Genomic DNA, 12,780 nt, shown 5'->3' with positions numbered 1-12,780 from the left:
GATTGGGGTATGTTCCTGTAGGATCTTTTTTTAAAAAAAGCAAACCAGCTTTTTTTGGTGGTGGTAGACTTGGCAAGGGCCACCGGGTTTAGAACGGAAGCCAAAAGACTCATGAGGACTAGAATCTTTGCAGACGTCGGATCCATTTTAACTTTGTTTATCCCGCCCAAAACTGCAAATTGATACCGGAATTGGTAAATCTTTTCAGAGCCGCTGAGAGGAAGGGAGAGAGCCAATATATACATTTAATAAATCAGTCTTATGCTTCATCAAACATTATTTTCGGTCAGGAAACAGTCAAAAAACAAGTCAATATGTCAGCTTGAAACCCCTTTTATAATGCCCATCAAAAATGTGGATTTCGGTCACCCTGCATATTATTTATTTCATTGTTCCCATTTCATGTGTTGATTTATATCCTGCCTTATTTTTACAAATAACTCAAAACAGGTGAATGTATCCAAGACGCCTTCCTCCTTCCTATTTTCTTGCCATTGTTTAAAATCTTTTCTTCCCCCCCGGAACGTCCCAGCTATTATTATATAGATAGTCCTTGATTTACAACTGTTCTTTTGAGTGACCGTTGGAAGTTACGACGGTACTGGGGGAAAAAAAGTGATTGATGACTGATCAAAATTCAAATGCTTGGCAACTGGCATGGACTTATGACAGTTGCGGGCTCTCCGGGGGGGTCACACAATCCCCTTTTGCAACCTTCTGACCAGCAGAGTCCATGGGGAAGCCGGATTCACTTAACGACTCAGTAAGGTCGTAAAAGGAGACAAAACTCGCTTAACTGTCTTGTTTAGCAACATGAGTTTTGGGCTCCATTGTGGTCGTAAGTCGAGGACTATCGGCGTCGGGCATTTTCCGTTACTGCGTAATTCATTTCTGGCATTAAAAGATCTGCCGTTGCATTTGTATGACGCAATTAAGGTACAAAAATCATTAAGTTAATTCTCAATTTCACGAGGCCCGATTAACCTGTTTTCCGGTTTGCCTCGTGCCTTAAACCGTACACCCGGTCAAACAGGATGATGGAAACCACGATAAACGAAGAATTAAAGGATGATTTACCGGCGTGCCTCTGACACAAGCTATATTTCGGTTTCTCGAAGGCCGGTTCCACGGCTCGCCAAAAGAAAGTGAGTCCAAAAAAAATTTCTATTTAAGCATTTCCCTAAGCTTGAGTTCGAATCCGGCTGCTAAAAATTCCAGCTGTAAAGTTAAGAAAGTGCAAAGTGATCCGAGGTCAGGATGAAACAATGTTGTGACATCACAAAATGTACACAACCCGTGAGGCTTGTGTGGATGGGAAGGTTGCCGGCTGGGGTGAAAATGAAGCAAGTCTTTTCCTCCATGAGGACTATAAACTTGTCAAGGGAGCCCAACCATGTGACTGGAGAACTTGAAAGGGAATAAAACAGATATATAATATATATATGTGTGTGTGTGTATATGTATATGTATATATGTATGTATGTATGTATGTATGTAGGTCTTTGGTTATTCGCGTAAAATTGGAAGTACCTTGGCGACGTTTCGACGAAGTCTCATTCGTCATCTTCAGGCTGGTGTCTTCAGCCTTGTGCTTCTAGGAGCAATGTGTGATCGTGGTTGTTTCTTCTTTTTAACTGCCAGTGGGGTATGAACTGATTGGGTGGGAGCATGGCTGTGTTCTGATTGGGTGGAGATGTGTTCTGATTGGGAGGGGGCTTGGCTGTGATCTGATTGGCTGGGGGTATGTTCTGATAGGGTGGGGGCTTGGCTGTGCTCAGGTTGGTCTGAGTTGCAGGGGGATTTGAACTCGTGGCCTGCGTTGCTTTTTTTTTGGCTCCGCATTTGTGGTCGTGCTACATCTTCATGGTGTGTTGTCAGTTTGCTTCATGTATGGATTGGAGGGGTTTAACCCCCCCCAGCCAATCAGAGCACAGCCAAGCCCCCTCCCAATCAGAACACACCTCCACCCAATCAGAACACAGCCATGCTCCCACCCAATCAGTTCATACCCCCACTGGCAGTTAAAAAGAAGAAACAACCACGATCACACATTGCTCCTAGAAGCACAAGGCCGAAGACACCAGCCTGAAGATGACGAATGAGACTTCGTCGAAACGTCGCCAAGGTACTTCCAATTTTACGTGGGAGAAAACCCGAATAACCAAAGACCTACATACAAATACCCACGAAAACCTCAGAAAATAAATAGGTGTGTATGTATATATATGTGTGTGTTTTTCTATCAAGGCACCTGGCCTACCCCAGCATGTGGGAGGGAGCATACCCAGATTCGAACTTGGATTCGAGCAAGGGTATGGCTAGCTGATGAGAGCTAAATAGCTTGAAATAGATCTATACTAGTCTCCCTTTATTTCTTTATCAGCAAATATAAATTTGGTATAAAATGGTTTGTCGTGAATGCGACTGCTTGAGGGCTCCTGGATTGGAGCTGAAAGGCAAAAGGGAAGCAGTAGGCTCCCTCCCATATTGGGGTAGACCAGGTGCTTGAGATTTGGAGTGGTGTGTGAGGTGGAACTCTCGCCTCACAATCAGGAGGCTTATGAGTTCGATCCTAGGTAGAGGCAGATATTTCCCTCTCTGGGCACAATGAGAATATATCTGCTGAACAAAACTCCTCACTGGAGACAGGAAGGGCATCTGGCCAGTAAAACACTTTGTTAGCTCCATTCAGTTGACCAGACTCCACCCCGCCAAGGATTATGGGGTCGTTAAAAGAAAATGATGGACCTTGAGATTTATTTATTTTTTTTGCTGAGTGATGATGAGGATGCCTGGGGTGCATTTATTGGAAAACGGCAAATTGTGTGTTAGGGATGGAAAAATGAAAAGGCCGATGTTGTAATTGTTGTGGTCCGTCAACAGCCCATGGAGCTAGCAGCAGAGTCAGACAGTGAGGAGGCCGGGGAGGACCATGGGCCAGTCCTGGAGTCTGGAGAAGGCCCGGACAAGGGCTCTGGTCGAAGGCAGAGATGGGGCCAGGGAGTGGGAGTGATGCGCGGACTCTGGAGCCCCCAGAGTCGGACAGCAGAGAGGTGGAGGAACAGGAGGAGCCTGTTCCTAGTGCGTGCATGCGCAGAGCTGCCAGAAGGCAAGAGCAGCTAAAGCAAAAAGGACAACTCGGGAGTAAGGCCAGGAAATGATTGGCCCCTCCCATAAGGCTTAAAAGAGCAGCAAAGGCTCTTGGGCTCTTTGTAGGAAAGCAAGGTTGCTAAATCTGTTTTCCAGTCGGCATCTCTTGTTTCTGAACTTCGTGGGGCTTTGCCAAGGAAGACCTATGGAAGGGTGCCAAAGAAGATAAAAGGTTTGTGATAAGCCCGAAGGACTTTTTCTGAAGGACTTGTTTTGGAATTAATTTGGACTAAGCTGGGATGAAGTAATTCTCGGCTGTTATAATAAAACAGTTTCGTTTGAGACTAATTGTGTCCTTTAATGACTAAGTGAGCCTAAGTCACAACAGTAATGTCATCAGATGCATCTTTGCTGCCAGGGAATCCTGGGAGTTGAAGTCCACGCCGTAAAAGCCGCCGAGATTGAAATACACCGATTTATAACTCTACGGTTTTCAACCGAAACTGCCTGGCGAGCATTACTGAATGATACCAAAGTAATACCAGCCTCAACCAACGAGCAAAGCAAAACGACAAATGAAAAATGAGGGGCAGAAAAAAAAAATTAAAACAACATTTCAATTTGGAAATGAATCAAGGCTACGACCCACCTTGCAAAGACGCACAATACAAATGAAAATTCAAATCCAGCCCACGTTGCATTTACAGAACTCCGGAAATAATTAAATAATAAATAATAATACAAGCCCAGCTGAAGAGGGGCAGAAATTCCATTTCCTGCATGTTTTATTTCGTGCAAATGTCTTGATTTTTTTTTTATTTTTACACCATGGACTAACTCCGTAAAAGATACAGCCGTAGAGCCATCATCCTGGATTAAAAAGTCATTTTCCTACAGGGCATTTTTTAAAAAAAAAAATCCTCTGTTTCTTTGTCCTATTCATTTATTCGCTTTCAACCCTGTAAATTTCAAATCTCTCTTGCGAGAGCACTTAGCAGCATGAGACAAAACTATATTAATATCTATTATCTTTTCTAACAGGAACTGTGCCCCCCCCCAAATAATATTAGAATATATTTACACACCATTCAAAAAACGTATCAAAAATCAAGATAAGAGTCCTCGACGTATGACCGTAATCGAGCCCAAATTTACTATGACTCAGCAAGACAGTGGCGAAGGGAGTTCTGCATTTTACGACCTTCCTCGCCGCCGCCGTTAAGCGAACCACGGCAGTTAAATGACTCGCACGGTTGTTAAGCGAGTCCGGTTTCCCCGTTGACTTGGCTTGTCAAGACGGTCGCAAAAGAGGATCGCGTGACCCCCGGGACATTTGCAACCGTCATAAATATGAGTCAGTTGGCAAGTATCCGAATTTGGCTCGGGTGGGGAGGCTGCAACGGTCGTGGGAAAAACAGACATAAGTCTTTTGTTTTTCAGCGCCATAACTTCAAACCGTCACTAAGTGAATATTTGTAGGTTGGACGCTGCCTCTAATATAAGGAAGTCCCCTTTAAGAATATCTTCTACTGCAAGGGATGTCAAACTCGAGGCTCGTCGGCCAGATCCGGCCTGCAATGTGGTTGGATCCAGCCGGTTCAGACCGGTTTAAGCGAACCGGTAATGGTGACGTGCGGATGCTCACCTGCCCCGGCACTATGCCGTCCTATTTAGCCATTTAGCCGCGTACATGCGTGCAAGCCACCCAGTCGGCCACGCCCACACCCCGCCCGAGGTCAACCACTGCCCCGATGCGGCCCTCAATGAAATCGAGTTTGATACCCCTGTTCTACTGCATTCCAGATGTTCATTTTTTTTCCAATTTTGGCCTCAGGAAGCGCAGATTTACTTCCGGAAACGTTACCCAAAGGGGCCACCGCTAAGAAGGCCCCGCTTCTCATCACTACACTGCAAGGCAAGGTTTTTTTTTTTTTTTTTGCTTTTGTTTTGGTGAACAGCTCGTGCTTCAAAATTGCAAAGCCTCTGAAACGTTGGAGCTGACTTGCAGCTGCAGGACTGAGGAATTAATTCAACGTTTTTGTCAAAATGTTTTTGTGACGCGGGACTTTTTCACACCGAGAATTCCCCAAGCGGCAAGTATTTTTGTATGTGGCTGGAAAACCTCTGCACATCTGGAATTTTTTTTTTCTTTAATTTATATGCCGCCCTTCTCCGGAGACTCAGGGCGGCTTACAATGCGTTAAGCAATAGCCTTCATCCTTTTGTATATTTATACAAAGTCAGCTTATTGCCCCCACAAACTGGGTCCTCATTTTACCTACCTTAGAAAGGATGGAAGGCTGAGTCAACCTTGAGCCTGGTGAGATTTGAACTTGCAGTAATTGCAAGCAGCAGATGTTAATAACAGTGCTTTAGTCCACTGTACTACAGGCTCTTGTTAAGAGGCAGATGCTATGTACAGGTAGTCCTCGACTTAACAACAATTCACTTAGCGACACTTTGAAGTTAGAACGGCCCTGGGGAAAAAAAAAAAACGACCGGATCATTTTTCGGAATTGTGACCGTGGCACTATTTCCCGTGGTCATGTGATCAGAATTCAAACACTTGGCATTTTATTTCATTTTTATAATCGCATTTTATAATTTGATTAGCCCTTGGGCCGTATCAAAAAGTGCAGAGTTCCAGAAAACAAATTATATACTCAAAGCAATTGAAAACGGAATTGGATAAAATAGGATTTAAAATGAAGTTGGAATGAAATACAGTCCAAAATGAAATTGGAATAAAACAGAAAAAAAAAAAAACATTTGAGCTGACTCAAATTTATGACGGTCGCAGAGTTTTGACGAGCAAAGTCCACGGGGATGCCAGATTCATTTAACAACCGTGGTGCTCATTTAGCAACTGCAGTGATTCACTTAACAAAGAGTGGTGCGGTGGCCTAGAGGTGGAGCTCGTGCCTCACAATCAGGAGGCTGTGAGTTCGATTCTAGGTAGAGGCTGATATTTCTCTCTCTCTGGACTCAGAATATATCTGCTGAACAAAACTCCGCATTGGTGACAGGAAAGGCATCCGGCCAATAAAACACTCAGCTCCATTCAGTTGAACAGACTCCATTCTACAACGGATTTACGGGGTCATTAAATGACCAAAAAAAAGTGATTCACTTAACAAATCAAAACGTCATAAGATGGGGCAAAACTCCCTTCGCAAATGTCTCACTTAGCAACAAAAATGTCGGGCTCAATGTCGTACATTGAGGACTACCTGTTTACGGTGGGAAGAACGTTGCTGCACATCTGGAATTGGGAAGGGAAGATATTTGGGTTTCACAATGTAGCCAGGGAAACTGCATGGAAAAATCCTTGGAATCAGCAGGAATTGAAATACAGGGGAAGGAATTCTTTTTTTTCCTAATCTTTTTTTCAAAATCAAGGGGGAAAACGAGTTACGCATTTGTTAGATGGAGAGGTATGTAAATTAGAGAAATAAATTTAAAAGCAAAATGGGTTGGAGCGGCACATAAGAGGATGGATTCTCCATCACATCTGCAGCAGATGCATTGGTGGTTCAGTGGTAGAATTCTCGCCTGCCACGCGGGAGGCCCGGGTTCGATTCCCGGCCAATGCAACTGACTTTTATTTTTTTTTTTCTGGGAAAGTTTTTCCCCCACAATCGGCACCCTGTGAAATAAAATAAGCTGCCAAAAAAAAAATCCCTCCTTCCCCACAGCTGTTTGGGGAGAAGATCCTGAATAATTTAACCAGTTGCTTTCCCCAAAATCCTTTACTTACCTCTCTGGGATCCAGAATTCTACATTGAAAATTTACAGGCAAAGTCCTCAATTTACGGCCTCAATTTGGGAATCAGGCTTTCCGTGGCTTTAGGCCACGTGGCTGTTAAGCGAGTCCCGCTTAACCATTTTTAACGGCCTTTTCGCTAAATTTGTTAAGCGAAAAGCAGTCGTTAAATGAGTCGCTTGGCCGCTTAAACGAACCCGGCTTCCTCCGCTGACTTGGCTTGTGGGAAGGTCACAAAGGGCGATCAACGGGAAGCTATAACCGTCGTAAGTACGTGCCAGTTACCCGAATTGCGGCCGTGAGGACGCTACAATGGTCGTTAAGTGTGAAACTCAATCATCAGTCACTTATTTCCAGTTTTCTTGTCAATGGAAGACTGCTGGTATTTGGAGGGTTGCCTTTTAAAAAAACATTTACAAACAATTTTTTTTAAAAAATAAAATAAAAACCATTCAAAGAAACCAAACCCTCAATCATTGTTACTTGAATAAGTCCCAAGTTACGCTAAACCTTGATTCTTTATAACCAGGGCTTGTTTCTGAAGTCAACATATCCCGGGCATAAAACAAGAGTTTCTAAAATCATTCCTTTAGTTAGGATCCCACAATGCCTTCAGCCAGCGCCCACCATTGCCAGCTTGGCTTTGGGCAAGGCGGGAATCCAAGTCGCTAGTCCCTAAGAACTACGTTCGTCGGAGAACCCTACGAATGGAAACATCGGTTTGCTGTCCGCTACAATATCACGGTTTTGTTTTTTTTAAGGAGGAGGTCGGGAATATTTCCGCCCCCCCCTAGGGCCAGGGACGCCAGAAAGGGGGGTGCTGAGAGATGTTTTTGACTGATGTGGGGGTTCGGGGGTCTCTCATCCGGCCCCCCAGGTGTCCCGTGCTGCAGGAAGCCACACCTGAGCTTGCAAAAGTTCTGTTGCGTTGCAGCGGGGAGCCGGAAGCCCCTCGGGTCGTGGCGGTCGATTCCTCGGACGAAGAACTGGGAGAAAACGTGGGAGGGGTCCAATCCGGAGGGGACGGTTCCAACGTGGCGGCGAGATAGACGTGCAGCGTCTCCCACAAGTGTCTTTGGACGGACGGGGGGCTTCGCCGGACGAAGGATTCCAGGTGACCGAAACACGCCCGGAAACCCATGGCGTAGCAAGTCTGCAGGCCGTCGTCTTCGGAAGGATTCGCACCTGGAACAGGGGAATTGCAAGAGCCGGGAGGAGGCTGGTCACGCCCAACCCGAGGCAAGGGCAGGCCTAACCGGCACCGGATCCAGAAACCGGCTGCTTTTTCCAGCTTCGGAATCACAGAATCCCAGAGCCAGAAGGGACCTTAGAGGTCTTCTAGTCCAACCCCCCGCCAGTTCAAGACCCCCGTTTTAGACCAATGGCTGTCCAGTCTCTTCTTAAAAATCCAAAAAGGGTTGCCAAATTTTTTTGCTGGCGAGGATGTCAAAGAAATAGGAAGGTTTAAGCCCGTCCGTTCCCCAACCGGGTGCCTTCCGGAAAATTTCCGGAGAGAAATGGGAGGAAGGACTGAAACTGATCGGAGCCTACAGGTAGTCCTTCCGTTACACCCGTTGGTTCGGCGAAGTTGCTGAAAAAAATAGTGACTTAGGACCGGTTCTTGCACTTATGACCAGTCCTCGCACTTATGACTGATCCTCAAACATATGACCATCGCAGCTTTCCCCCTGCTCACGCAATCAAAATTTCTGCAGTTGGCAACCAACTCGTATTTATGACGGTTAACAGTGTTGACGTTGCAACGACACTGGGAAAAAAGTGACTTACGACCGGTCCTCGCACTTATGACCGTTGCAGCTTCCCCCCTGGTCACGCAATCAAAATTCCTGCACTTGGCAACCAACTCGTATTTATGACGGTTACAGTGTCGACGTTGCAATGACACTGGGAAAAAAATGATTTACGACCAGTCCTCGCACTTATGACCATCGCAGCTTCCCCCCTGGTCACGCAATCAAAATTCCTGCACTTGGCAACCAACTCGTATTTATGACGGTTAACAGTGTTGACATTGCAACGACACTGGGAAAAAAGTGACTTACGACCGGTCCTCGCACTTATGACCGTTGCAACTTCCCACTTGTTCACGCGATCAAAATTCCTGCAGTTGGCAACCAACTCATATTTATGACGGTTACAGTGTCGATGTTGCAACGACACTGGGAAAAAGTGATTTATGACCAGTCCTCACACTTAAAACCGGTCCTCGCACTTAGGACCATCGCAACTTCCCCATGGTCACATGATCAAAATTCAGGCACCTGGCAACTGACTCGTATTTATGACCATTGCAGTGTCATAAATGGGGGGAGGGGTGTCAAATGATCCCCTTTTGCAGATTCTTTCTGACCAGCAAAGTCAAAAGGGGAAAAGCCAGATTCGCTCAACGACCGAGTGAGTCACTTCACGACTGCAGGGATCTGCTTAACCTCCGGGGGCAAAGGAGATTGTAAAATGGGGGCAAGACTCACTTAACAACGGCCTTGCTTCAAGTTTTACAGCTTGAAACGCTGCAGTCGTGTTTCCTCCGCCAGGCCGATGAAAACAAGATTCTAAAAACTGAGAATGGATTGTTTGAAAAAGTTGGTCCGGTTTTTAGAATTTGGGGAAATTTTGGGGAATTTTGGATATTGACACCTTTGTCTCCAGAGTTCACTGCATTTTAGAGTTTCCTTCCTTTTTTAAAAAATTTCCTCTTGGCAAGTGGGTCAGTGGTGGTATTCACCCGGTTCGTACCGGTTTGGGCGTACCGATAGCAGAGATAGCAGGTGGGCCCGTCCACCCGCCCCGGCATAAAGACGTCCTATTTAGCTACGTTTTCAAGGCCGGGCGCATACACGGAAGGCATGCGTGCAAGCAAAGCGCATGTGCGGAAATCTGGGTGCACGCACGGATGTTGCGCATGTGCGAAGCGAGCATGCGCGCGAGCGGCGAACCGGTGGAAAGAATATGTGAAACCCGAAGTGGATGGCAAGAATGTTTAAAAGGTTTGTTAAGAAGAGACTGGGCGGTCACGTCTTTGAAGTCGTCTGAAGGGGGTCTCCTGCCTGAGTAGGGGGGTTTATTTATTTATGTAATTTATATGGGTTGGACTAGAAGACCTCCAAGGTCCCTTCCAAAACTCTTGTTGTTTTTGAAGATGAAATTTGAAATTTCCGTGGCTGCCCTTCATGCTGGTTTTTCCTTCCTTCCCACCCACCCACACCTGCCACGGAGGTGAATTTTACTTACCCTGGGGAATGGCTGCCTGCTTCCTCTCCTGCAGGTACCCCACGGCGAGCTCCAAGATCTCCGCTTTCTCCACTTTGGGGTTCTTGAGGGTCTGTGAAGGAAAGAGGGTCCGAGAAGAGAAAGGGCTGAAAGGGCAACGCAAAACTCCTGACGCTGCCTACTAAGTGGAACCTCCCCAGTCAGGAGGAGTGTGTTGTGGCTCCGTTACCGGAGCCTGTGTCATCGGCAGGAGAGGACTCCGAGAGTGAAGGAGAGGCGTTGGCAAGGCCTCCCTCTCCAGGACCCTCCTCTCTGGCAATGCCTTCGGTGTCCACCGAAGGGCAAGAGATAGGGCCAGGGCCAAGCACGTCCACGCAGCCACAGATGGACAGTGATGAGGGTAATGAGTCTTGGCTGGATCCACGCCAGCGTCGCAGAGATAAGCGCACGCAACAGAAGGAAAGGCGTGCCCGAGATTAGGCTGAGTCACTGGACCACACTCCACACTCCAAACCTTGTGACGAACAAAGCTGAAAGCTTCCACGCCATTCTGCATTGCCGGACTTTTTGCTATAGACTTTGCTGGATTATCTCTGGACTTGATTGACTCCGTAATTATTGAGCTGTTTCTTTTGATGTACCAGAAGCGGGGAGAAGTTATCTCTCCTCTTCGTAAATAATAAACTCTTGGCAGGCAGCCACTAGGTTGTTGCCAAGTTCCGTTATCATAAGGAAAAGGATTTTGCCGGCTGGTTTGGTCTTTAACTCTTGAACGTCTGTTGGTGTGTGTGCGTATGGTTGGGGACAAAACAGAATGTATCTGCATCCCACTTGAAGAGAAGTCACCGGAGCTTCCTTCCCAACAGAGGGTGGCAGAAAAGAAGAGGAAATAATGCGAGTCTGATTGATAATGTGATTTCCCACCCCCACCCCCAAGTCTTGGCCCCTTTAAGATGGGGTGGACTTCAACTCCCAGAATTCCCCAGCCGGCCTTCCCTTCCCATGCAAATAAGCAATGGAGGCACTGACTATTCTTGCCATTTTAGGGAATACCTCTTTAAGAGCTGGGTCAGGTAGAGCAGGAGCTCCCTCTGCTGGCAGGTCAAGAAATAAATGGATTATCCACTTCAATGCCCTTGGAGGGGATTCGATAAACTCTTAAGAAAAATGTGAAGACTAATTTGGGCTCTGATATCTTGGCGGAGATTTAATTCTTTAATTTATTTAGATCCTGCTTTTATTGTTTTTTTTTATAAATAACTCAAGGCAGCGGACATACCTGATATTCCTTCCTCCTCCTATTTTTTTCACAACAATAACAACAACCCTGTGAGGTCGGATGGATCCAGAGTCACCCAGCTGGCTTTCGCACCTAAGGTGGGACTAGAACTCACTATCTCCTAGGTGATTGGCCCATCTAGCCAGTTTTTGTGCCTAAGGCAGGACTAGAATTCATGGTCTCTTGGTGATTGGCTCAAAGTTGTCCAACCGGCTTTCACGTCTAAGGTGGGACTAGAACTCACCGTCTCCTGGTGATTGGCCCAAAGTCATCTAACCAGCTTTCACACTTAGGGTGGGACTAGAACTCACCGTCTCCTGGTGATTGGCGCCAAGTCATCCAACCAGCTTTCACACCTAGGGTGGGACTAGAACTCACCGTCTCCTGGTGATTGGCCCAAAGCAACCCAGTCGTCTTTCACGTCTAAGGTGGGACTAGAACTCACCATCTCCTGGTGATTGGCCCAAAGTAACCCAGCTGGCTTTCACGTCTAAGGTGGGACTAGAACTCACCGTCTCCTGGTGATTGGCGCCAAGTCACCCAACCAGCTTTCACACTTAGGGTGGGACTAGAACTCACCGTCTCCTGGTGATTGGCCCAAAGCAACCCAGCTGGCTTTCACGTCTAAGGTGGGACTAGAACTCACCGTCTCCTGGTGATTGGCCCAAAGTTATCCAACCGGCTTTCACACCTAGGGTGGGACTAGAACTCACCGTCTCCTGGTGATTGGCCCAAAGTTATCCAACCAGCTTTCACACCTAGGGTGGGACTAGAACTCACCGTCTCCTGGTGATTGGCCCAGAATCACCCAGCTAGCTTCCGTGCCTAAAGGCAGAACTAGAACTCCCAATCTCCTGTTTTTTTTTTTTTTAGCCTGGTGCCTTCACCACTAGACCAAACTGGCTCTCAAATGGAGATATCCCTTTATCACAGTTCCTGGGTGTGTGGGTGTGTGTTTGTGTGTGTGAGGAACGGAGGGAGGGAGGGAGGGGTCAAGCTTTAGGGGGTGTCAGTTGCTGACCTGGCAGTGGGTTTTCTGCAGGAGGAGCAGGCGCAATTCTTCCAAATTCTTATTGATACGATCCCGACGCCGTTTCTCCACCAAGGGTTTCAGCATCTGGGAAGAGAGAGAAAAAATGGAGGGTTGACCCCTAGGTGGGGTGGGTCTCTGCCCCCCTGCTTGCTAATGCCCTTTTCCACTGGTTAATTCTAAATCATCATCATCTTTTAATGACTCCATAATCCCCTGCGGGGTGGAGTCTGGGCAACTGAATGGCTCTAGCAGAGTGTTTTTTACTGGCCGGATGCCTTTCCTGTTGTCGATGAGGAGTTTTGTTCGGCAGATATATTTTCATTGTGCTCAGAGAGAGAAATATCTGCCTCTACCTAGGATCGAACTCACAAGCCTCCTGATTGT

The 12,780-nt window shown here is 46.7% G+C and overlaps 1 protein-coding gene and 1 non-coding gene across 2 annotated transcripts; one reads left to right on the top strand and one right to left on the bottom strand.

The window, feature by feature from the left end:
- The first annotated feature begins 6,612 nt into the window (after positions 1 to 6,612).
- On the top strand, positions 6,613 to 6,683 carry TRNAG-GCC (transfer RNA glycine (anticodon GCC)). The gene has a single exon. It is a non-coding gene; the product is annotated as a tRNA-Gly (tRNA).
- A 960-nt stretch (positions 6,684 to 7,643) lies between these two features.
- Positions 7,644 to 12,480, bottom strand: LOC139326724 (transcription factor HES-7-like). Its single transcript, XM_070956576.1, has 3 exons — positions 12,385 to 12,480; positions 10,106 to 10,196; positions 7,644 to 8,038 (listed from the first exon to the last, which is right to left on the bottom strand). Exons 1-3 carry the CDS (start codon positions 12,478 to 12,480, stop codon positions 7,644 to 7,646), a joined length of 582 nt encoding a protein of 193 aa, XP_070812677.1.
- Positions 12,481 to 12,780: the final 300 nt, after the last annotated feature.

Source organism: Pituophis catenifer, unplaced genomic scaffold, assembly GCF_029215685.1.
Source record: "Pituophis catenifer annectens isolate HBS135680 unplaced genomic scaffold, rPitCat1.0.hap2 SCAF_98, whole genome shotgun sequence".
Classification (NCBI taxonomy): Eukaryota; Metazoa; Chordata; class Lepidosauria; order Squamata; family Colubridae; genus Pituophis; species Pituophis catenifer.
This window is presented reverse-complemented; position numbering and strand designations above follow the sequence as displayed.

Bases quoted from the DNA above. Each gene is read 5' to 3' on its own strand.
- LOC139326724 (XM_070956576.1), bottom strand. From the start codon at position 12,480: ATGCTGAAACCCTTGGTGGAGAAACGGCGTCGGGATCGTATCAATAAG. The intron at 10,197-12,384 runs GTCAGCAACTGA...TTTCCTTCACAG, and splicing joins TGCAGAAAACCCACTGCCAG to ACCCTCAAGAACCCCAAAGT. The intron at 8,039-10,105 runs GTAAGTAAAATT...CCCCTGTTCCAG, and splicing joins GCAGGCAGCCATTCCCCAGG to GTGCGAATCCTTCCGAAGAC.